Raw genomic sequence first — 22,180 nt, 5'->3', positions numbered from 1 at the left:
TAGGCAGAGCTCAGATCAGTTTACCAGAGGCCAACAAACATTTCTGGACATGTTGGGCCCCACACTGGGTTTTGAGAATCAGTGATGGGTGAGCAACAGCTCCTATCCTTGAGAAGCTCCCTTGGAGGAAAAGCAAACGCAGGATGTCAGTGCGTCACCCCTGTGGGGAAAGGCGTCTGGGGGCTCTGAGAACAAAAGGAAGGATGCTTAGCCCTGGGGGAGGGGGAGGGGGCTAGGGGAGAATTCCTCAAGGAGGTGGCTCTGGTCCTGAGTCTGTTAGGGTGAGTACAAGAGGCCAAGAGGAGAGGAATCAGCCTGAGCAGAGCTCAGAGGTTGTGGGGAAACTCCCACTGCTCCACGTCATTGGATGAGAGGGAGCGGATCAGGAGCAGCTGGAAATGGGGCTGGGGAGGTGGGCACGGCCACCTCAGGGGGCTTGTGTGAGCTGTGCTGAGGCACACTGCTCACACTGTGGAATCGGGGTGGGAACGGAGCACCCTACGTCTCCTGGTGCTTTGACCTCGATCTTGACTCTGCTTCAGCCATCACTCTCAGCCATCCCTGGAATGGTGCCACCTCTGAAGTCTTAAAACACAGGCCCTGCTCTCCAAGCACAGGTGATTTCTCGGTGAACCCCGGTTATGCCAGCCTAGCTCTCAACCTCACCACGTCCCCTGGTCCTATCTTGATTCCTCTGCCGTCTTCCAGGCTCTTGGTTCTTTGCTGACCCCTCTCTGGCCAAGACCCCATGGCTGGTCACCAGACAGCTTTTATTTTTCTGTGGCGCCAACTGAGTCAAAGCCCAGCTGTGAACTGGGGCTGCTCTGGGTCTTGCTCACTCACACGCCTACTTGCTGAGCCCTGCTGTGGGAAAGCCCACAGCCTGGGGGGTGGATGCCACCAGAATTCACGTCTCAGACCCCAGCTGGACCCTCAGCTGCATACCTGCCAGTCCTCTTTTTGGTCACTCCCTTCCTCATTCCCTTCAAAAAGGACTCCACACCTCCTGCCTCTCCTGCCCTCTCACATACACTAAACCACCTGCCACCATGTCACACAGAAAAGGAGGACAGCTGGCTTTTCTCAGTTTTTTCCTTCATCTTGGAAAACTAGGTATTTTGGCAACCCAAACTGCTTAAAACTCAATGACTCTGGTCTGCCTGGATGCCCTGCCCTCCTGCATTTCCCCATCCCCTGTTAATTCTAACTTGTATTTTTCCTGGATCTCATTAGTTCCTACAAGCCTACCCTGACTGCCCAGGCCTGGGCAGTGGGTGCCCTTGGCCGCATTCCCCACCAGCCTGTGCAAGCCTCTGTGAGGCTCCGTCCACGTGACAGCCTCCCTCACTGACTGAGACCAGACCCTCTGCTTTATTTCTCTCGGTCACCTAGCACTCAAGCTGGTAAACCAAAAAAACACTGCGTTTATTAAGTCAGTGGAAGAATGATTCCATCTTGTAAGATGTAAGAAGTTGCTAAGGGGTTTCAGACAACCACCTTCCCCACTGTTTGGGGCCCTTGTTGCTCTACAGGTTCTATAGGCTTCTTCTAAAATGGTCTCCCCAGTTTTTAAGGTTTGCAAGTCCTGTTAGGACAGCACAGTTGGTATGACACAGTCTATCCCAAGAATTTCAGGCTCAAACACTGAGCCTCTACCAGCTCCGAGAGTCCCCTGGTCTCCAGGGAAACAGATACATACACGTGTAAAACAAGGGCAGGGAAACACATGTAGAGAGGAAGGAGTGTAAGGAAGAGGAGGTCAGGCTTCCCAAGGCTCTTTGGGCAGTTCACAGGCCAGGCCCACAGGATGGCACTGCGAGGGGGATGCACAGTGCGGCTTCCTGAGAGTACCTCTTCCAGGAAGGTGGTTTTCTCCTGCAATTTGGCCTCATAAAACTCGGTCAGCTCCTCTAGGGCCTGGCTTTTGGTTTCATCATTATCCCGCAGTTGTTTTTCATACTCCTCCTGCATCCTCTGGGACTTGAGCTGCAATTCCTGATACTTCTCATATTCTAGAAGCAACTTTTGGTTGTTGCAACTTTCTGGAGCAAAGCAAGGAAGTTTAGTTCAGGTGGGACAGTAGCACCAATCCCAGGGACACCCCAGAGCCTTGGAGCCTTTTCCACCCCCTTCTAGCACTAACTAGAGCACCTGCTTCCAAGGCCAAGATTCAAGTGCCTGCCCACTGAACTCACCAGCCCCTGACTCCACTGTCTCATCAGGCAGCCGAACTCTCTCCCTTCTAGGAAGAAAGGTTTCCAGGAAGGCGAAGAGGGGTGCTTGGGGGTTCAGGGCCAAAAAGAATGTCTCGAATGTGCAAAATAGGTACCAGTGCCCCCATTTTACAGGAGAGTAAACTGAGGCTTGGTGAGGCTAGCTGACTCCCTAGAGCACCCAGTAAGGATGTAGTGAGTCTGGGACCCACAGCAGTCTACAGGGCTCCAAACTGCACTTTCCTGTACCTCCTACTGGCATGCAGTAGGCATTGAATTTGTGATTCATGAATGAGTAAATACAAGGAGTAAAAACCATGGTGAGTTTCACGAATAAATGCAGCCTGTTTATAGATAAAGCCGCATCACTGGGACTTCCATTGCGTCTCGGACTTTTGACCCTAAGCAACCATCCAGGTGGACTCACCCAGGTCCTGCAGTTCCTGGCTTTGTTTGTCCAGCAGGTCTTCAATGTGTTCACGATGCAGTATATCTTGCTTTTCTTTTTCTGTTTTTAAAACCTAAAACAGAGACAAATGTTCTCATTTCTATACATCTGCTGAAAGCACTATTTATAAGAACACATTTCACAACTGACATTCTCTTTCACTCACATTTCTCCAGACCTTATTTTGCACCAAGCCAACAGAATTCACGTCTCAGACCCCATAGAATATTGTTATTCTATGAACAATAAGCAAGCTATCACTTTTTATTTACACTATATTCTGCTCTGAAATTCCTATACTTTCGCTATTTATATCCTTCCTACTAAATGGGCTTTGTCAGTGAGTTCAGTTTTGGAGATGTAGCAAATGGATTTTTAGGTATAAAAAGGATCATTTGAATCATCTGTTGTCTGCACACTGCTGTCAACTAAATCCTTGGATTATCCATCAATGTCTCAGCTTCTAAGGAAGTATTTTCTTTAATCAAGCAGGAAAGCTCCCTGCAGGGAGGTGGGTGCCATCCCCAGGCCCTACCTTTGTACTTGGCTTACAGAGGACATCAAATAAATCTTAGTTGACTAAATGAATTAAATAATAAAATTAATAGCCAGGGCTATTTTTTAAACCAAACTCTCTAACCCATGGAGATAACATAAAAGAACAAAAATCCCTTGAGGAAAAAACTGGGAGTCTTGGATGAAGGGCCAAGGAGATTTGTACAGAACAAAGAAGTTATTCTGGGAGAGTCCCAGACCAACTCTAACTACAGGAAGACCATTTCAGCTAATTTTATTTAGCCTACTGATAACTGGAGATCAACATTCTGCCAGTGCTTCCCTTTCTATACTTTATTTTTCTTGTTTCCTTTTCATTTTATTTTTAAATAAATTTCTTTTGAGCATGAAGGTAATAAATTCTCACTGGAGAGAATTTGGAAATTATAGCCAAATATAAAGAACAAAATTTAAATTATCCATAATCTGAACTTCCAGAGATAATCACACTATTAGCTATATTCTTAAAAATTGTTCTGTGTATTTATTTTATCTAATTAATCTTATTCATGACAGAGTTTTATATTGTTTTTCTTTCACTTAGCACTTTGTGGTAAGCATTTCTATGTTATCAATTATGCTTTAAGATCACACATTATCATATTCTGTATTGTTTGAGCATATGCCAGTTCCATCCTGAGTAAATAGGAAATTTCTTGTTATTTGTGTTATTTGTGAGTGTCGGATCAGCCTCTCACACAGACCTGGTTTTTTGTTTTTAAGGACTCCATTTCCTGGATGAATTTATCTGTTAGCTCTTTAATCTTCTCAGAATAGTTCATATCCTTTAGTCGAAGTTGATACTCATTCTCCATTTTTAATTCTTCCACACGGGTCTTCAGCTCCAACATAATCTGAGCCTTTGGAAGAAGGACACCAGAATCACGAACATTCTCAGTGTGGGTGAATCGGAATATTCAAACCCGTGGCCTCGAGAACCCTGAGACCTGCAGCTCTGCCTAGCCCCAAACTCGTGTGTCTGAGCTAGAGCTCGTCATCTGTTCTATAAGACACATGGACTAAAAGCTAGGAGACATACATGCTTCTTCCTCAACCCTCATGACGTATATTCGGGGCCAAGTGTCATGTGACTGACCCTCTCATCTCCTTCCAATATGTGGAAATGTCACCTGCTCAATGACCACACTATGTAATCCTGCTACCCCTCCTTCCCATTCCCAGCATTCATGACTCCATTACTCTACTTTGTATTGTTTTCTTAGATCTTGGCACTTTCTGATATATCTGTTTTTTGTTGTTTATTGTCTTTTGTCTTCTTCCTCCATGAGAACTGAAACTCCAAGAGGACCAAAATATTTGTTGGTTTTGTACACTGATGTAGCCCAAATACCCAGAACAGTGCCCAATGCATAGTTGCACTTGAAAAATATTTACTGAACCATGATTCCTGCCCCCATGGATCTTACAGTCTACTGAGGCAGCCAAATAAACATATCACTATGAGTTGTGACAAGTGCCCAAAGCTAACGGTTTCCCAGGAGTGTTAGCTGTTCCTCTCAATGTCTGTTAGGCCTTCTGGCCTGACTGTTATACTTTAATTTAGGTCCTAATTATTCCTGACTTGTTGGTTCCTATGTCTAGTGTCTTCTCCTTCAATCCATTTTATTCACTGATACTATTTTATAGAAATACTGTGTTCCATGACAGACAGTGAGAACACAGGTGTTTTCTTCTTGCTCACCTGTGCATCCCTATCTCATCTTCTCTGGTCTCTCTCCCCTCCACCTGTGGACAACTAGAGGACAAGGAATGTGTGATGCTCATTTCTGTATTACTGGCCAGCAGGGTCCTGGCACCCGGATTCCTGGCCAGCAGACCAGCAGGGACTTGGCACATGGAAAGTACTGAGACGAGGGATGAACACAAGTTGCATGGGTAAATCAGGGGCCAAGAGTGAGGATGCTCGGTCAGGGCCCTGTGTGACTTGGTGAGGGTGGGAGGCAGAGACCACACTGGACCATCTAGGTCATTGCAGGCCATGCTAAGATACTAGGATTTTCTCCTAGAGGGCCTCCTCAGGCCCACAGCTTACCTGATGAAGCTGACTCTGGCCTTCGAAAGACCTCTTGATGCCATGTGCAGCACAGGTTAGAGAAGGACTGAAGGCAGAGGGATTAGCAGGGGGAGGACCACACAGTCTGGGCAGAGTATGGTAAGGGCCTGAATGGAGGTGGGGTAGGGGGAACAGAGTGGAATGGAAAGATTTGAGACAGAGGCTTTAGGGTGTCTGACTGGGTGTGGGGTGAAGATGAGGGGGCCTAGACCATTCCCTGCACTTAGATGATTGCACTGGGCCTATCTTGCTTTATCCCAGGAGCCTAACACAGAATCAGCAACTTACTCAGCACTAAGTAAATGTCTGTCAGATGAATAAGCAGCCCCAGGGTCTGCCCTGGATGAGTGGAATACATTTACTGGTGGGAATGATTGGTTTTGACATGTTGCATTTGAGGCACTTGCTCACATTCCTTCCTCAATCCATTCTCTGAGTTTCTGCACAGTAGTCTCTCCAAGATGCAAGTCCTATCAAATCATTCCCTAATTTAAATCTATCAACTAGTCCTTAAGAACAATTTCTCAAGTCTAAGACATGGCGTAGAAGGCCCCTCATGGCCTCTCCCCAGCTTCTTCTCTAGCACACTCTCTCTTCTCCAGCCCCACCTAGCAGGAGCAGCCCCCCCAGAGCACCTCTCTCATCCCTCTGCACACACTCTTCCCCTGGTATGCAAGACCCTCTCCTGTTTGTTCAGAAAGGCTCCATCTGAGGCTTACTTCCTTTGGCACCACGTGGCCTGGGCCAGGGCCTGTTCTCCTGAACCTCCACAGTGCCATTCCTTCATAACACCCATGACACACTTAATTCCTTTTTCATTTTACCTGTAGCTCTTCCCAGGCTATAAGCTAAAGGACCCTCCCTGTCTGTCTTTCTGTAATCCCAGGCCTTAGTCCAGTATCTGGTGTACCACAGAACCCTCTGTAAATACAAATGGGATGAATGAATAAATGAAGACTGAGGGTAGGGATAAATCATGGCCTGAGAGATAGGTTACATCAAATGTCACAGAATATAAAGAAAAAAAATGCTGAGAATTCTGGGGAGTGTGACTTTTATAGACAGGTGGAGGAAAAGCCAGGGAGGGAGCTGGGGAGGAACAGACAGAGAGGCTTACAGGGAATCAAGGCATGGTCTCACTGACATGGAGAGAGAAGGAAGTTTTAGGGAGTGAGCAGAACTTACACTAGTTACTTCCAGCTTGGTTGGCAGCAGTTCTGTCAGGCCTAGCTGGGGGCTGCGGTCAAGGGTCAGCCCAGACACCTCAGGCCTTTGGTGCAGCCTCGCATCTCCTATTTGGTCTTTTCTCCTACCCCCTGGGAGGAAGGGTGGAAAAAGCAGAGAGAAGAAAGAAGAGGAGGAGACATATTTGCCTGCCTGTAGTAGGGCAGAGCCCAGCTCTCACAGGCTCTCCTTCATCCTTTCCTCCCACTTTGCCTTCCCTGCAGAAAGTTCCAAGGAGCTCTAGAAGGGATCTTCCAGAAATGCCAGGGGCCTATCACCCTGCTTCAGGGCTGCTTTTGCATTGTGTTCTGATGGTTTTACTTGCCTATGCCTCACTTGACTGTGAGCTTCCTGATTACAGGGCCCATGCCTATCTTTTTACACATGTGTCCTGTGCCTAGCAAACAGTAGGTGTTCAATAAATGCATGTTAGAGTCTGGATAAACAGCAGCGAGTGCATAGCTCTGCCATCCTCTGTAAGCCTCATGAGCTTACCATCCTCCTGGCTACTTCCTTAGGGAGTGTAGCACAGAGTTGTGCACACGAAGCTCTCCAACCATGTCTTTGCAGAATGGGTACTGTGTTAGCAGCAGGGAAGGCCTCTGGGGTAGTGATGAAGACAATGGGCTCTAGATTAAATCTGGTCCTACTACTTACTAGCTCAGTGACTTTGGACATGTCACTCAATCTCCCCACACAAACGTTTGGAAACATGGGAAGAATAACCCTAACTTTTTTACAGAGATAATGTGAGATTTAAAGAGAAAAAACTTGTAAAATAATAAGCATAATGCCTGGTTCATGGCAAATCTAAAAAAAATGCTGGTTATTATTATTTCTCTTATTTTATTATTAAAAGGAATGGGTTTCAGGGATGTTTTCATGTATTTCTTTTCTTTTTCTTTTTTAAAGAAGGCTCCATGGGCAGTTATTAAGTCTTGCAGCTACAACTGGCATATTCAGTTTGTCAGTTTAATAGCACGTGCTGGAAACTGTTGGTCATACAGGAGAATTGTAAGTCATGGTTCTTCTCCTCAGAGAACAGGAAGATGGAAGCTAGCTCACAGGGGGAAAGCAGAGCACAGAGTAAGTCAGGAAGATCACATGGCAGAAGGACAGGTGACGTGAGGGTGAAAACATCAGGTGGCAGTGAGGAGGGGAGCATGGTGGCATGGGCAGAAAATGCAGGGAGCCCTGGGAGTCCGAGCTGGGTTCTGGGTGCAGCCAGGATGGCCAGGACTTCAAATGTCAGTTCTGGGAATTTGCACACAGTCTAGTAAGGAATTTTCATGTCCCCTTTCATTAGATCTGATTCTTACCTTCTCTTCCATGTCTGTTTTGGTAACAAGCACCTCTTCAGCAAAGCCCACCTCCCTCTCTCGCTTGGTTCCCCGGCCATCCTTATCAAAGACCTTCCAGGTAAACAGGCAGCCGTCCTCTGCAGTGGTCAGCAGGACCTGGTCATCAAAGGTGAGCGACATCTGCGAGAAAAGATCATGGAGAGGAGGCTTTCTGAGGCCATGGACGGGTGACCAGGACTGAGCTGCTACCATGCAAGTCCTCCCTCAAGGCAACCCTGGGCACAGCCTTATGGGAAGGAGCTCAAACCTGGGTAAGAATGAGAGAGGAGCCCTCAAGAGCTTCTGTTAATGAGTAAGAGAAGCAAGACTATGTCTACATTTCCTGTGATTTGGAATCTTAAGAGTCAGTTTTTACCTATGATGTATAAAGAACTCTCACAACTCAACAGTAAAAAACCCAAACAATTCAACCATAAAGTGGGCAAAAGATATGGAGACATTTCATCAAAGGGGAATTCAGATGGCAAGTAAGCACATGAAAAGATGTTCAACATTACTAGCCATTAGGGAAAAGCAAATTAAAACTCTGATGAGATATTACTACACACTCTTAGAGCAGCTAATACAAAACAGAGTGACATCATCAAATGTTGGCAATGACACGGAGAAAAGATCTTTCATGCGCTGCTGGTGGGAATGGAAAATAGGTTGTCATTTTCTTAAAAAAACTAACATATGCTGACCATATGATCCAGCAATAGTACTCCTGGGCGTCTAACCCAGGGAAATAAAAACTCAGGTCCACACAAAAGCCTAGACATGATTATTTATAGCAGCTTTATTAGTAATAGCCAAAAACTGGGGGAAAAATCATATATCCTACAATAGGTAGATAGTTAAACAAACTGTGGTCCCTCCATACCATGGAATGTTATTCAGCAGTAAAAAGGAATGAAATATTGATACATGAAATAACTTGGATGGATCTTGAGGGTATTATGCTGAGTGAAGAAAGCTATTGTCAAAAGGTCACATGCTGCATGATTCCATTTATATAATATTCTCAAAATGACAGATTATAGAAATGAAAAACAAATTAGTAGTTGCTGAGGGTTAGGGATGGTGCTGGGCGAGGGCGACGGGTGTGACTATAAAGGGCAGCACCAGGGAGGTCACTATGGTGATGGAAAAGCACTGAGTCTTCTCTGCATGTGTGATCACACAAGTCTATGAGTGTGACAAATGGCACTGCCACACACACACACACCTTGTACCAATGTCAATCTTTTGGTTTGATGTCATACTACAGTTACATTAGATGTAATCATTGGAGGATCCTGGGGTTAAAATGTCCTGTGAATCTCTAATTATCTCAAAACAAAAAGTGAAAGCATGATCAACTACATGAATGTCTCCTCACCATCAGCATTATGTGTCAGGAATCTTAAAAATGGCAATGCTCTTTCATTCAGGAATTCTACATCTGTCTAGGAATTTAGCCTTAGGAAATAATCAGAAATGCCCACAAGTTTTGTGGCATTAAAAAATACATTAAAATATTAAAGATTATATCATTGTGAGGATTTCTAGTTCTAAAAGAAATATGCATTGCTTTTATAATCAGAAAAATAAACCCACTATCCACAAAACTTAGGCATTGTGTGGACCTGAGTTTTTATTTCCCTGGGTTAGATGCCCAGGAGTACTATTGCTGGATCATATGGTCAGCATATGTTAGTTTTTTTAAGAAAATGACAACCTATTTTCCATTCCCACCAGCAGCGCATGAAAGATCTTTTCTCCGTGTCATTGCCAACATTTGATGATGTCACTCTGTTTTGTATTAGCTGCTCTAAGAGTGTGTAGTAATATCTCATCAGAGTTTTAATTTGCTTTTCCCTAATGGCTAGTAATGTTGAACATCTTTTCATGTGCTTACTTGCCATCTGAATTCCACTTTGATGAAATATCCTCAGACTAGGATATTCATTAGAGTTCATAAGATCATTTAAATGCCCAATTGTAAGAGAAGAACTAAATAAGTTATGGTCCATCAAATGATATCATATGTATAAAGCTACTAAAATCATGCTTTTGAGAAATATTTAGCTATGTGGAAAAATGCTTACCATAGCATTAAGTTAAAAGAGCAGGCTAATAAGAGTGTACATGCAATATGATCTCAACTTATTTAACATACACATGATATACATAGATAAAAGAGTGGAAGAAAATATATTAAAATATTAATGATTATATCACTGTGACGATTTCTAGTTCTAAAAGAAATATGCATTGCTTTTATAATCAGAAAAATAAACCCACTATCCACAAAACTTAGTAGATCTGAAGAGAAGAGGGGGGACTATGTTATTGTAATTTACTTTGGACCCAAGACCCAGGCTCAGGGCAGGAATGTTCCTGTTGATAATGAAGAGTCCTTTCTTAATAAGGACAGTAGCTGTGGTAAGCCATATAGAGCTTAGGACATAATTACAAATGTCAGGGTTGGTGGTGTTCAGTCTGGAATAAGAGAGGGGAGGTGGGGAGAGAGACACATTTCTCAGTGCCTGTTCTTCAGGATTCTAGGTACACACAGTCACCACTTTTTTAGAAGGGAGAATGAAGGGACAATTTCCAGTGTGTATTTATGTTATTACCCCCAGGGAGGGCCTCGTACCCTGAGGGAGAGGCAGAGACACATCTCCTGGGCTATGATGCCTGTTAGCTCAGGGCAATTCTGCGGAGGAGAAGGAGAGCTGTGAGCCACCAGCAGGCAGCACTCAGGAGATGAGCACGTTGGCCTGGTAGAGGGGAGCTGGGTGGGCTCCCAGAACCTCCTAAATGGCCCATTACATGCATAATATTATGGTGAACTACCTGGTACATAAATCTTTACGTACGTCTCTGATTATTTCTTAGGGTAAATTCCTGAGAGTAGTTTAAACAAAAAATATAAGTAGCCAATAAATGTTTATTGGATGGATGGTTGGATGAATAAATAGGGAGAGAGAAGGAATAAGCAGAGAGAAAAGAAGCTGGAAGGCTGAAGGGATGAAGATGGTAATGTGGAGGGTGGGCGTGGAGAAGCAACTCTGGGAAAGGGCCCTGAGGAAAGGGCCCCTTCTCACCTTCGTGACGGGACCAGCATGGGCCTGGTACTCATTGAATTCCTTCTGCAGAGGCAGAGGGTACTTCACAGCACGAATGCTTCCCACCGAGGTGCCCAGAAACATCATGCGCCCAGAATGTGAGATGACAACAGCTGTATAGATGACGTCAAATGCTGATGTCTCTCGCAGGACCTGGAACACAGACAACTCTGTTCAGGGTGAGGGGCTGAGCCCTATCCCCAGTGTCTCCATGTTATCCTTTTCCTTTCCTCTAACAGCAGTATTAGGGCAAGTTCTGTATTTAGAAAATGTTTCTATTCCTTGTAGCATCTGGTATAGTGCTTAGCCCATAAAAAGCACAACCTAAACTGCTTCCTGGCTGCCTGATCGATGAATGATCCATTCTAGGAGTTAGGAATAACACTAGTGGAAGGAGACCTTCAGCAGCACTTGCTACATGCTAAGCGCTGTTCTATGGTTTTTACATGTGTAGCTCATTCAGTCCTCACAAAAACCACTGGAGATAGTTGCTATTATCCCATTTTAAAGATGATGAAACAGAGTCACAGAGAGGGCAAGTAATTTGCCTCAACTCACCCACCTAGTAAGTGGTGGGCTCTAGAGTCTCTGCTCTTGAATGAGTCATCTGCTGTGCAATCATGTATCTCAAACTAAGAATGGAGTGTGGATCATAAATTTATTCAGCAAACATGTATTAATGTCCATATAAGCAAAACTATACTATCAGGGAACTCATTCATTCCTTCATTCATTAGTCCATCCATCCATCCAACCATCACTCCCTCTCCCACCCACCTACCCACCCCACCAAGCAGCTATTGAATATTTGCAGTGGGCCATGCAGTGTGCTGGCTGGTAGGGACACCAAGAGGTGTGGACTGTGGTCCTGCCCTAAAGGAACTTTGTTCTGGGGCAGCACTGAAAAGCCACCCCAGAATCAGGACTAAGCTATTGGGGGCACACTAGAGAGACACCCTCCTCCAAGTTGTGCTCTAGTCACAGAGAGACCTGTGTGAGGGCAGCTTGCTGAGGCATCTCTGCACTTTCCCGAGCCCCAGCACCAGGTGAGTGACAAGCAGCAAAGGAAAGCTAGAGAACCAGTGCAGACCAGCTGTCCCTGGGTCCTGCAGAAGGACACAGCCACATTTGTATGAAGTATCCTTACTCAGCTCTTCTCTCTTCCTTCGCCTATTTGGAGCTAAGAATGGTGATTCTGGAATTTCAGAGTTTGGGGACTTCAAATGAATATGGTGGCAAGCCTAGGTGATCACAGTAACTGTAGTTCTGATTTTCCCCAAGGAATGAAGTTTATCAAAGATAAACATGCAGTTTAGAGATGCTGCCAACCTCCAGGCCTGGAAGGTGGAAGAGAAGTTATAGACAGCAAGCAAAACAAAAATGGAAAAGGGCCCAATTGAACCCAGTCAGGTCAGGCACTGGGCAGGAGACTCCAGAAGTAGCAATGACTGAGCTGACCTGAAAGGAATGAGGAGCCAGGTTTCATCCTAGGAAGCAGGGACCTTGTTCTCACAGCCCTCTCTCCATCCCTTTCTTCTGTAAACTTGGGAGGCTGACCTCTGCAGGTCACTGCAGTGGCCCAGAGAGAGGCCCAAGTGGGGAGCTCACCGAAGAATCTGCAATCTCCTTGAGGGTCTGGTCTGATCCAACAGCAAAGATAATTTTGGCATCAGGGGAGATAGTAACGCAGTTGTAGCTGCAGGACTTGAGCACACATTCTGTCTCTCTCTTTCCTGAGGACAGATTCCATTCATATACAGCACCATCTGTGCCACAAGAAACCAGTTTGCTGTCGTCTGTATTCCACACAATGGAACGAACCTACAGGGGATGAAGACATACCTAGTTAAGAGTGGACACATACCCACAACAACAAATGTTGGCAAGGATGTGGAGAAAGGGGAACCCTCCTACACTGCTGGTGGGAATGTAAACTAGTTCAACCATTGTGGAAAGCAGTATGGAGGTTCCTCAAAAAACTCAAAATAAAAATACCATTTGACCCAGGAATTCCACTCCTAGGAGTTTACCCTAAGAATGCAGCAGCCCAGTTTGAAAAAGACAGATGCACCCCTATGTTTATCGCAGCACTATTTACAATAGCCAAGAAATCGAAGCAACCTAAGTGTCCATCAGTAGATGAATGGATAAAGAAGATGTGGTACATATACACAATGGAATATTATTCAGCCATAAGAAGAAAACAAATCCTACCATTTGCAACAACCATGGATGGAGCTAGAGGGTATTATGCTCAGTGAAATAAGCCGGGCAGAGAAGGACAAGTATCAAATGATTTCACTTATCTGTGGAGTATAACAACAAAGAAAAAACTGAAGGAACAAAACAGCATCAGACTCACAGAACCCAAGAATGGACTAACAGTTACCAAAGGGAAAGGGACTGGGGAGGATGGGTGGGAAGGGAGGGATAAGAGGGAAAAAGGGCATTACAATTAGCACACTTGATGTAGGGGGTGGGGCACGGGGAAGGCAGTATAGCACAGAGAAGACAAGTAGTGACTCTATAGCATCTTACTATGCTGATGGACAGTGACTGTAATGGGATATGTGGTGGGGACTTGATAATGGGGGAGTCTACTAACCATAATGTTGTTCAAGTAATTGTACATTAAGGATATATATATAAAAAAAAGAGTGGACACATACCACACACCGCACATGGAAAAGGAAGTGAACTCATGTGTTCCACTAGACTGAGGCAGGATGTCCTTTGGTGCATGCCCTTCAGTAACATGAAACATAGCTTCTTAAGAATGCTGACATTCTGTTTTCCAAGATGCTTGCCAAATGCTGAAGATGGAACACTCCCATTTCTTTTTCACTTTATGAATGTAAAGACCGAATCATATGGTTCCTATAATGCTGCAACCAATTATTGCTGTGTTTTTGAAAATCTTTCTATTTTGAAGTAATTGTATATTCACAGGAAGTTGCATGAATATACAGAGAGAGGGGACTCCTGGAATGGCAGAGTAAACTCAGCCGACCTCTCCCCCCTAAATTAACTGTTAAAAATTGTACAATTATTTAAAGTCTGTGGAAACTGTCCTAAGGGCATAAAGCAAATGTAGAAATGTTCATTCAAGAAAATCCACTCCATCTCAGTAAGAACAGAGTCTGTGGCATTTGAGCAGTGACCTGCTCCTTTATCCTCAGCTCCAGAAACTTTATTCCTGTGCACTCTGGGCAGGTGTGGCCAAAAGATGGGGCTCCCCCTCCTCCCAGCTCTCAGTCTCTGCTTTCACCCTGGGAAGGGCAGACCGATGGTGTTTCTTGTCTCCACCCAGAAACTCTACTCCAGGCAGGCACGGCCATAAGACCTGGTCTCCCCTCCCCTACCCCAGCCCCACTCAGTGGTGGCAGCTCTACTCCAAGTGCAGAAGGCCAAGAATCTGGGGCGCTGACTGTCCCTGCTGCAGCTTGCTCATAGGGTGGAGGTCCCACATCATGAAGGGAAAATGGAAACACCAGGAGCTTCCACACCCCCTCCCCTGCCAGTGTCACTTACTGAGTGGGGATGTCATCCCTGGAAAGGAAGGTCCCTACGCCCAGCTCTGGTACAGTGGAGCAGGGATCCTTCCCAGGAGAAATTCAGGCCACAAGATACAGCCCTAAACTCTGTTTGAAGAGACTGACTCTATTTGGAACAGAGCATGGAGAAGTCTATCCTATGGTCACTTACTAAAATAATGGAGATCTTGGGGGACAGCAATTTAGAGAAGGCTGGTAATTCCATGGTGTAAGTGTAATAGCAAAACAGAAGAATTTTAGCAGAGAGAACAAGGGAAAGAGACAACAAGAGCCCTTCTGGGATCACAGACAACACAAAGGGCTGGGACAGTGGTGCACAGGCTAAGCTGCACCCACTCAAGTGCACTCAGAGCAGGATATGGACAAAACCTGAAAGCATTTCCTATGCTGCACAAGAGCCCATTAGCACAGGCCAGAGGACCCACGGGCACAGAGTTTAGACACAACATCTGACCAAACACTAACAAAATGATGAACACCTCTGACGCGGGCATATCCCAGGGAGCCAGGCTTGGAAATAAAATCACACTGATCCTTGGTGGCCTGGATGACTGCATGCATGTCTAAGGCTGCACCCTCTCAGGAACAACCAGAGAGGGGACCTCCAAATACTAGTCTCTGGCTGAATGAGAAGCAAAAACCTGAGCCCTCTGAACCATGATAGCAGCCTCCAAGTCACACACAAATCCAACAGCAAAGGGTAAAAGTCTAACTGGCTCACAGGTTCAAGCACAGTCTCTGACTAGTAAGTGGCTTGCCGGGGCAACTCGGAGGTAGCCAGGATAAAAGACAAAAAAAGAAAAAAAATATGAGCAGACACATCAGAGGCTACACACTTCAGGGGTAAAACAAGACTTCCCGGAATTAGTTCAACCTGGAATTAATTCAGCCAGCAACAGCAGCAAGCAGCACTCTCCCCTTTCCCCCTTCTCATATTTCTAACTCCTTGTCCCATAGTGAGAGCCTGGCTCCCATTACCTCAGTGTATGTGCTTATATTCTCAATCTCCTTATAAAGAACCAACCTCCAGACCCACTGGCCACCTCTAGGTTTTTCCTTGACTCCAACCCTATCAGACACATCGTTAGCCACCTCCTCAGCCCCACCTCTACCTCTTAATCTGCATTTTCTAATTGACCATCACTATCACATAAAAATACACTTGAAAAAAAAGTCAGCTTCTCCAGCTCTTTTATCACTTCTCAAACGGGCCCAGTGTTCCAGCCATAGATACCACAAACCACCGTCCTATTTTACACTCCCATTCCATCATCTACAACGCGTCTTTCTGCCCAGAATGCTGTTTTACTCTCCAAATTCTTTTGCTGAGTTCTTCCCCTTCCCAGTCCCAGCCGCTCCCAGTTCTTCATGCCCTTCAGCCACTCTCTCCCCAGGAACTACTCGTTTTACTTCCTAAACATCTTTTGAGCCCATCTACTTCTCTCTATCTGTTCCACCTCCATCCTGGTCCAAAATACTATCCTCTACCATGCAGACAACCACAGGAGTCTCCTTACCATTCCTACCCTTGTCCCTTTCAGTACAATCTTTTAAAATGAAAATCTGGTCACATTGTTCTCTGCCCTGGCCGCCTTCAATGATTTCAAGGAACAAGGAGGATAAAGTACAAAGTCTTTAAAAGGCCTGTAACGTTCCATGCACTTGTGCCCGTGAACCTCACCAATCTCAGCTCACTCCTGAGATACATCCTGATGCCTGTGTTCCAGCCCCACTGATTTTTAGTTCCCCTAACATCCCATGCAATCTCCCATGTCACGGTCCTTTGGATCCCCATCTGCACAGATGATCTCCACCAGCTCTGTCTGCTTAACTCCTATCTGCTCCTGCAGGACCAAGTCTTTGTGAACAACCAAATCTAACTTGTACTCTTTCACCTCTGATAACACCCAGATTTTTCTTTTGTTGAATTTATTAAAGTTATTAATTAAATTTGTGTGTTGTTTTACTGTCTCTTTCCTTAAGCAGACAGTGAACTCTAAGAGGAAAGGAAGCACTTCTCTTTTGTTGGCTTGTACTCTGCTGGCTAGTGTAATGCTTGGCTCCATGATCCTTGTTTCCCTGGACACTGTGCATTCATTTACCTTCCCTGTGTGTCCTTTCAGGTTTGAGATGTTCTCCAGGCTTGTGGTGGTAAAAATGTGAATCACATTTCCACTGACGGCAGCAAATAAGTGGCCTCCATTGCTAAAGGAACACTAACAAGAAAATACAGCAAGTGAGCAAGAATGAAAGAAAGAAATGAGCAGTCTAACTGGAGATTACAGTCAAGAGCTCCTTTTCCTAAAGAGTTCAGGCTGGAAGGATGTGTGTAAGTGGGAATCGGGAGGGTGAAAATAGGACTGATAATTGGCCAACATCTCCAGGCACATTCACTATTCCTATAACTCATACTGGCCATGATGCTGACACTGCCCACTGCCATGGGCACTAATCTAACCATGAAGCTGCTTGGGTAACAGAGTAGAGCACTCATTTGTCTGCAGAAGTTTCAGAGTGGGGAAGCGGGTGGGTAAAATTGTAGTATTTCCAGAATACTTTAGTGCAACTGAATATCAACAGGTGTTTCTCAGGGGTGGAGACAGTTCATCTCCATATCAATGGGTAATTACCTGGGCAACCAAGGGCTTATCTGAACCTGAGAGGTTAGGGGGAGTGCTGGTTTTGCTTTTGCTGGAGCAGGAAAGACAGACAGCCCCTGACTGCAATTTGTAAGCAATAAGCGGGTTTTAAACTTCATTTCTCCCTTTGACTGATTTCGGTTTTAGAGGTATTTTGCCCTGGGATTTCCTCTCCCTGGAGTTACAACGTGATTTGTGAAATCACTGTCTTGTTTCTGTAAGTCATCTTGGGGAACTCTTGCTGTTGATGCTTATATTCTGTGGCTCCCGCCAAGCTCCAATCTCACCTTCCCAGCTGGGACTCTGATTTGGACAGAACTTTCCTTTTTTAAAATGCTCTTTATTATTTTGCAGTCACAGAAAGGATTAATCACAGAAGACCTCACAAGATTTGTGTTTGATGAAATATTTTGTGAGCATAAGAAAAGGGGATGGAGCCATATGCTCAACGAGTTTGGTGGACGAAGAAATGGTTTTTCTTTTTTTTTAAGACACTAAAGTTCTCTACAACAGACTTTGGTTCCAGATCCTGGAGCTTGTTCTTGATACTTCACCCCTAGCTCTCCAAGAAACTACACCTTTATGTCCAGCATTTCTTACCTCTCTGCATCCTCTGACAGAATATTCTTTGAAAGAACGTATATCATCAATGAGTAGATTCATAAGGTGTAGTTTGTCAGCAAACCCTACCACAATGAAGTGTCCAGATGGGTGAAGGCTGATTGCATATGCTTCTTCTTGGTATTCCTTATATAGTTCTAGAGTGCTGTGAAAGAGATCAATTAGTGAATTATGAATCTACCTCACCAAATCCCTTGAGCTCTCCATTGTACCCAGTACATATTTTTATCACAGTATTTGAGGTACATTATAGCTTGCAATTATTGATTCCTCTCCTTTTGAGACTGTGGTTTTCTGAGGATAGTGTCCAGCAATAAGTAAGGCAAACAGAGGAAGCAATCAAGGGGTTGTCCAATGAAATTGAAAGTCCAACTCCATTGAGATTCCTCAAATCAGGAAGATTACACTTTTTTTTTTCTAGCAGCCCCAGCAGCTACAGCTATATATAAAAGAACAAAGAAGTTAGAGTGTGGAGCCAAGCTAGGTTGGAGATTCTCAGGGAAGCTATGAGTGGGGAAAATGGAAGTTCCTATGGCCAGGATCCTCATTTGACCCTAAACTACTTGATGATGTATTCGCCTACTGCTAGGCTAATGCTTCCACACCCCTTAGCAAAGAGCTATTATTGACTGAGTCACTACATAAAGAGCTCCGCCTGGTGCTCTGGAGGCAGAGACGGAGGTGGATTACAGACCTGCAGACTGCTGGATGCAGACATGATTCTAGTGCTCGACACACCACCATGAGAATAAAGCCAAGTATAAATCCTTTTACCCCAAGAATGTTCTGTTGTCCATTTCTCTGTCTCATTGAATCCATAGTGAACTTGCCTGGGGCTGAAACGCTCAGGAAAGACACCATGCTAGGAAGATAAAACCACTAGGGAGATAAAGGTGCTTGGGGTAGTGATGAGGGGAAAAAAGGAGGAATAAATGGTCTGGAGCACTCGATGAGGCAAAAAGCAGACCTAAGGGGAGTGAGAGGATAGAAAATCTGGAGGTTATGTAAGAAGGTGAGATATTGGAGTGTTACTTTATGTCCCTGGCATTCAGCATAGTGTCTGGCATGTAGTAAGTATTTAATAAAACACAAAATAATTTTCTAGCCCAAGAAAGAGTGAAAAGAGAAGAGAAACAGGTAGGTTTCTTAATTTAAAAATTATAGGTAGGTTTCTTAATTAAAAAATAGGTGACTTAATTAAAAAAATTTTTTTCCAACTGAAAGCTTCTAAGTAATTACATTTTAAAACCCTCTAATTAAAATAATTCACATGAACAAATTTAACAACTGAAATCATGCATACTACATTAGCCACGCCTTCATCCCTTACTTTGATTCATAATTCCAGATGCGAATGGATCGATCCAGAGAGCAGGTGGCAATGAGGGGTTTGCGGATGCAAGTAGCCAGGCCAGTGATGGATGCTGAGTGCACTGGGTACATCAGATACTCAAAGTGAGCAGGTTCCCCCTGGAGAAATCACACAGCATGAGATGGGCAGAGTAAGCAAAAGGCTGACTGTGTACTTGAGCTCTCATTACAACCCAGGAACGTTAATTAGCCTGCATGCAGAGAAATCAAGCTGTGTGCAAACTGTTTTCATATCATGCATATTTTCCTATGCCACTATTATTTGAAAATGTTATTTTAATGGCAACAAGGTATTTTATTCTATGGGTATACCAGAATTTAATTTAGCCATTCCTCTACTGTGGGGACATTTAAGTCATCTCCAATTTTTGTTAAGTTTAGAAATAATCCTAGACTAAATATCCATGCATGTATGTCTGTGTACCTCTGTGTTCACGTTCTTAGGTACTATGGAATAAGAGCAGGACATTAGGCTTTTGATTGTTGATGCATCCTGAAAAAGCATACTGTCAGCTGTCTGACCAGCTGCTAGCAAAACAACTAGATAAGGAATTAGGCCACCCCCACTCATGAAGGTTGCTTTTTCAGAAAGCCCTGGGTAACTCAGATAACTGACTGCCTGAGTGACCTCACTTCTCCCTTCCTGTGTCCTAATTCCTGCTCTTCTGCTTTTAATTAACCATAAAAGAGTGAACTTGAGAAGCCCTAGACACCCCACCTTGTACCCTAATAAAGGCAGAGCACCAAATCTGTGTCCTCGTTCCTCCCTGACAACCTCCCTGTGTGACTCAAGGGCATGCTGTGTACCCTCCAGGACCTGTGGGTAATACAGCTTGCTCCTCTAAGCTCCCTGATGTTTTCTGCCTTCTGCAATCATAATAAGAATCACAAGCGCCAATTCAGGCACAACAGTGGCCTCAGAGAGAAAACGTGTGAGGGCTTCCCAGGAGTAATAATGGGCCTGGATAAGTGCCTCAGGCTTTTCTAGCCAACAGCATCACTGCTGATAGGCCGGGACTGACACAACCAATCCATTTCTAGATGTGGAATACTAGGGCAAATGGTACAAACAATTTTAAGGTTCATGATAAGTACACCAAATTTCTCTCCAGAGAGACTGTGTTACTCTATCACCAGCAGCAATGAGAGTTGGGTACATGATTTCAATTAAAATGTGTCCTGTTCCATTAGTTGTGTAGGTTCTAGACAGTTGTCACCAGAGGCATTATGCCTGGGACACCCGAATGAGGAGTGCTGGCTAGGAGACTTAGCGAGGGGTACATATTTTAGGTCTGTGCATAAGCCATGACAAAGGCTGAGATGGGAAAGCCCTCAAATTCTGGCCCTTGCGCACTTATAAAAATGTCTGCGTCCACTCCGTCCTTCTCTATTATTGCAGAGAAAAATGAGCTGTGCGGGGCAGATAGGGGGCAGACACAAATTGCTTCCTTTCTTCTCCATCTGTTACTTCTTCTTTCTCCAATATCTTCAACCCCGGTCTCTGCCAGTACATTCCTGTTAGCATTTAAATACACTCAAATCTCTCTTGTCTTAAAAACAAAACCAATTCTCTCTTCTGCCCTTTCTTACCTTTACCTCTGCCCGAGTAGTTGCGTAATCATGGAGAATCCGTCAAGCAGGCTTACTTACATTTAGAATTCATGATGGCAAACCTCCAAAGGGCCTGGTAACTCTGCCATGTCTTTCAATAAGCTCACTTTATGAATCTCCAAGATAACTATTTCATACCATGTATTCTTTTTTCAGACCTTCCAAACCGTCTTCCTCCTTCTCCCATTCCATCTCATCTGATGACCTTGCCTTATATTTCCTTGATTTCACACTTTTATTTTCTTTACATCTTAGCTCAGGAGCACAGTTGCAGATTATCATAATCAATTCATATAAGACCAATTTTATTTTTGATTTGTTTCATTCCTTTCTTCTTCAATTATCACTCCTGTTCCTCCCTTATCATAGGCACCAACTAATGTAGTTTATTTATGTCCTTGAATATATACATATATGTTTTATGTTTCTATAAATGGCATTGTGCTTCAGAAGCATACTGCATTTTTACTTTTTTCTGTCAACAATATTTTTAAGGAGCCATTTATGCTGTGATATGTATAATTGATTGCTTCTAACTGATGCTTGGTACTGTGTAGTATGCATCAGTTACTTAATTTTTTTTATCACTCGTAGAAATGGACATCTGGATTGTCTTTGGCTCTCCATTACTACAAACTCTCAACTGAGCATCTTTGTATATGTTTTCTAATGGTCCTGCATGATGTAATTCCTAGTGGGTATCCAGTGGCAGAGTATAGAATAGCAAGATATCTTCTCTATTTGGCCAAGAACTATCAGATTACTCTCTAGAATGGCCAACCTCATTTAAACCCCTATAATCACCAATTAGGATTCCCATTATTCCTTATCCTCAGAAATATTTGGTGATATCTTGACTTTCTAATTTTTGCTAATAAAGTAACTTCTTATACAGAAGTAGCTTGGAGTTGTTTTAATTTACATTTTTCTACTCACAAGCAACAGGAATTGCCTGAGAGAGTGACCAGATGTTGGATTTCATAGACAGAGGCTTCAAAGTAGCCATTGTATGTTCAAAGAACTAAAGAAAACTGATTAAAGAAGTAAAGAAACATTTGATGACTATCACATCAAACAGAGAACAGCAATAAAGGGATAGATATTGTTAAAAAAAAAAACAAATTCTGGAGGTAAAAAGTACAATAACGGGAATGCAAAACCCACAAAAAGAGCTTAAAAGTAGATCTGAACTAGAAGAAGGATTAGTGAATTTAAAGACATATATGTATATATACATACACACACACACACATACATATATATCTGGCAAAGCTATCTTTAAAAAATTAAGGTGAAATAAGAACATTCCCAATAAAAACTGTTGCTAGTAGACCTGCCTTAAATACTAAAAGAAATTCTTCAAGTTGAAAGAAGTGACCTTGGAGAGTAATCTGAATCCACACACAAAAAAACAAAG

General features: G+C 43.9%; 1 protein-coding gene across 2 annotated transcripts in view; it reads right to left on the bottom strand.

Annotated features, from left to right (window-relative positions):
* The window catches only part of CFAP57 (cilia and flagella associated protein 57), a 65,950-nt gene that overhangs the window by 26,829 nt on the left and 16,941 nt on the right, over positions 1-22,180 (bottom strand). For both annotated transcript variants that reach the window (XM_036892917.2, XM_036892918.2), the window contains exons 7-15: positions 19,112-19,251; positions 17,761-17,926; positions 16,624-16,737; positions 12,576-12,788; positions 10,947-11,120; positions 7,834-7,995; positions 3,921-4,076; positions 2,641-2,734; positions 1,852-2,042 (exon numbers count right to left, since the gene is read on the bottom strand). In XM_036892917.2, coding sequence (XP_036748812.2) covers positions 1,852-2,042; positions 2,641-2,734; positions 3,921-4,076; positions 7,834-7,995; positions 10,947-11,120; positions 12,576-12,788; positions 16,624-16,737; positions 17,761-17,926; positions 19,112-19,251 — 1,410 coding nt within the window. The remainder of the gene's footprint in view (positions 1-1,851; positions 2,043-2,640; positions 2,735-3,920; positions 4,077-7,833; positions 7,996-10,946; positions 11,121-12,575; positions 12,789-16,623; positions 16,738-17,760; positions 17,927-19,111; positions 19,252-22,180) is intronic.

The sequence above is a fragment of the Manis pentadactyla genome, chromosome 4 (assembly GCF_030020395.1).
Source record: "Manis pentadactyla isolate mManPen7 chromosome 4, mManPen7.hap1, whole genome shotgun sequence".
NCBI classification, from domain to species: Eukaryota; Metazoa; Chordata; class Mammalia; order Pholidota; family Manidae; genus Manis; species Manis pentadactyla.
This window is presented reverse-complemented; position numbering and strand designations above follow the sequence as displayed.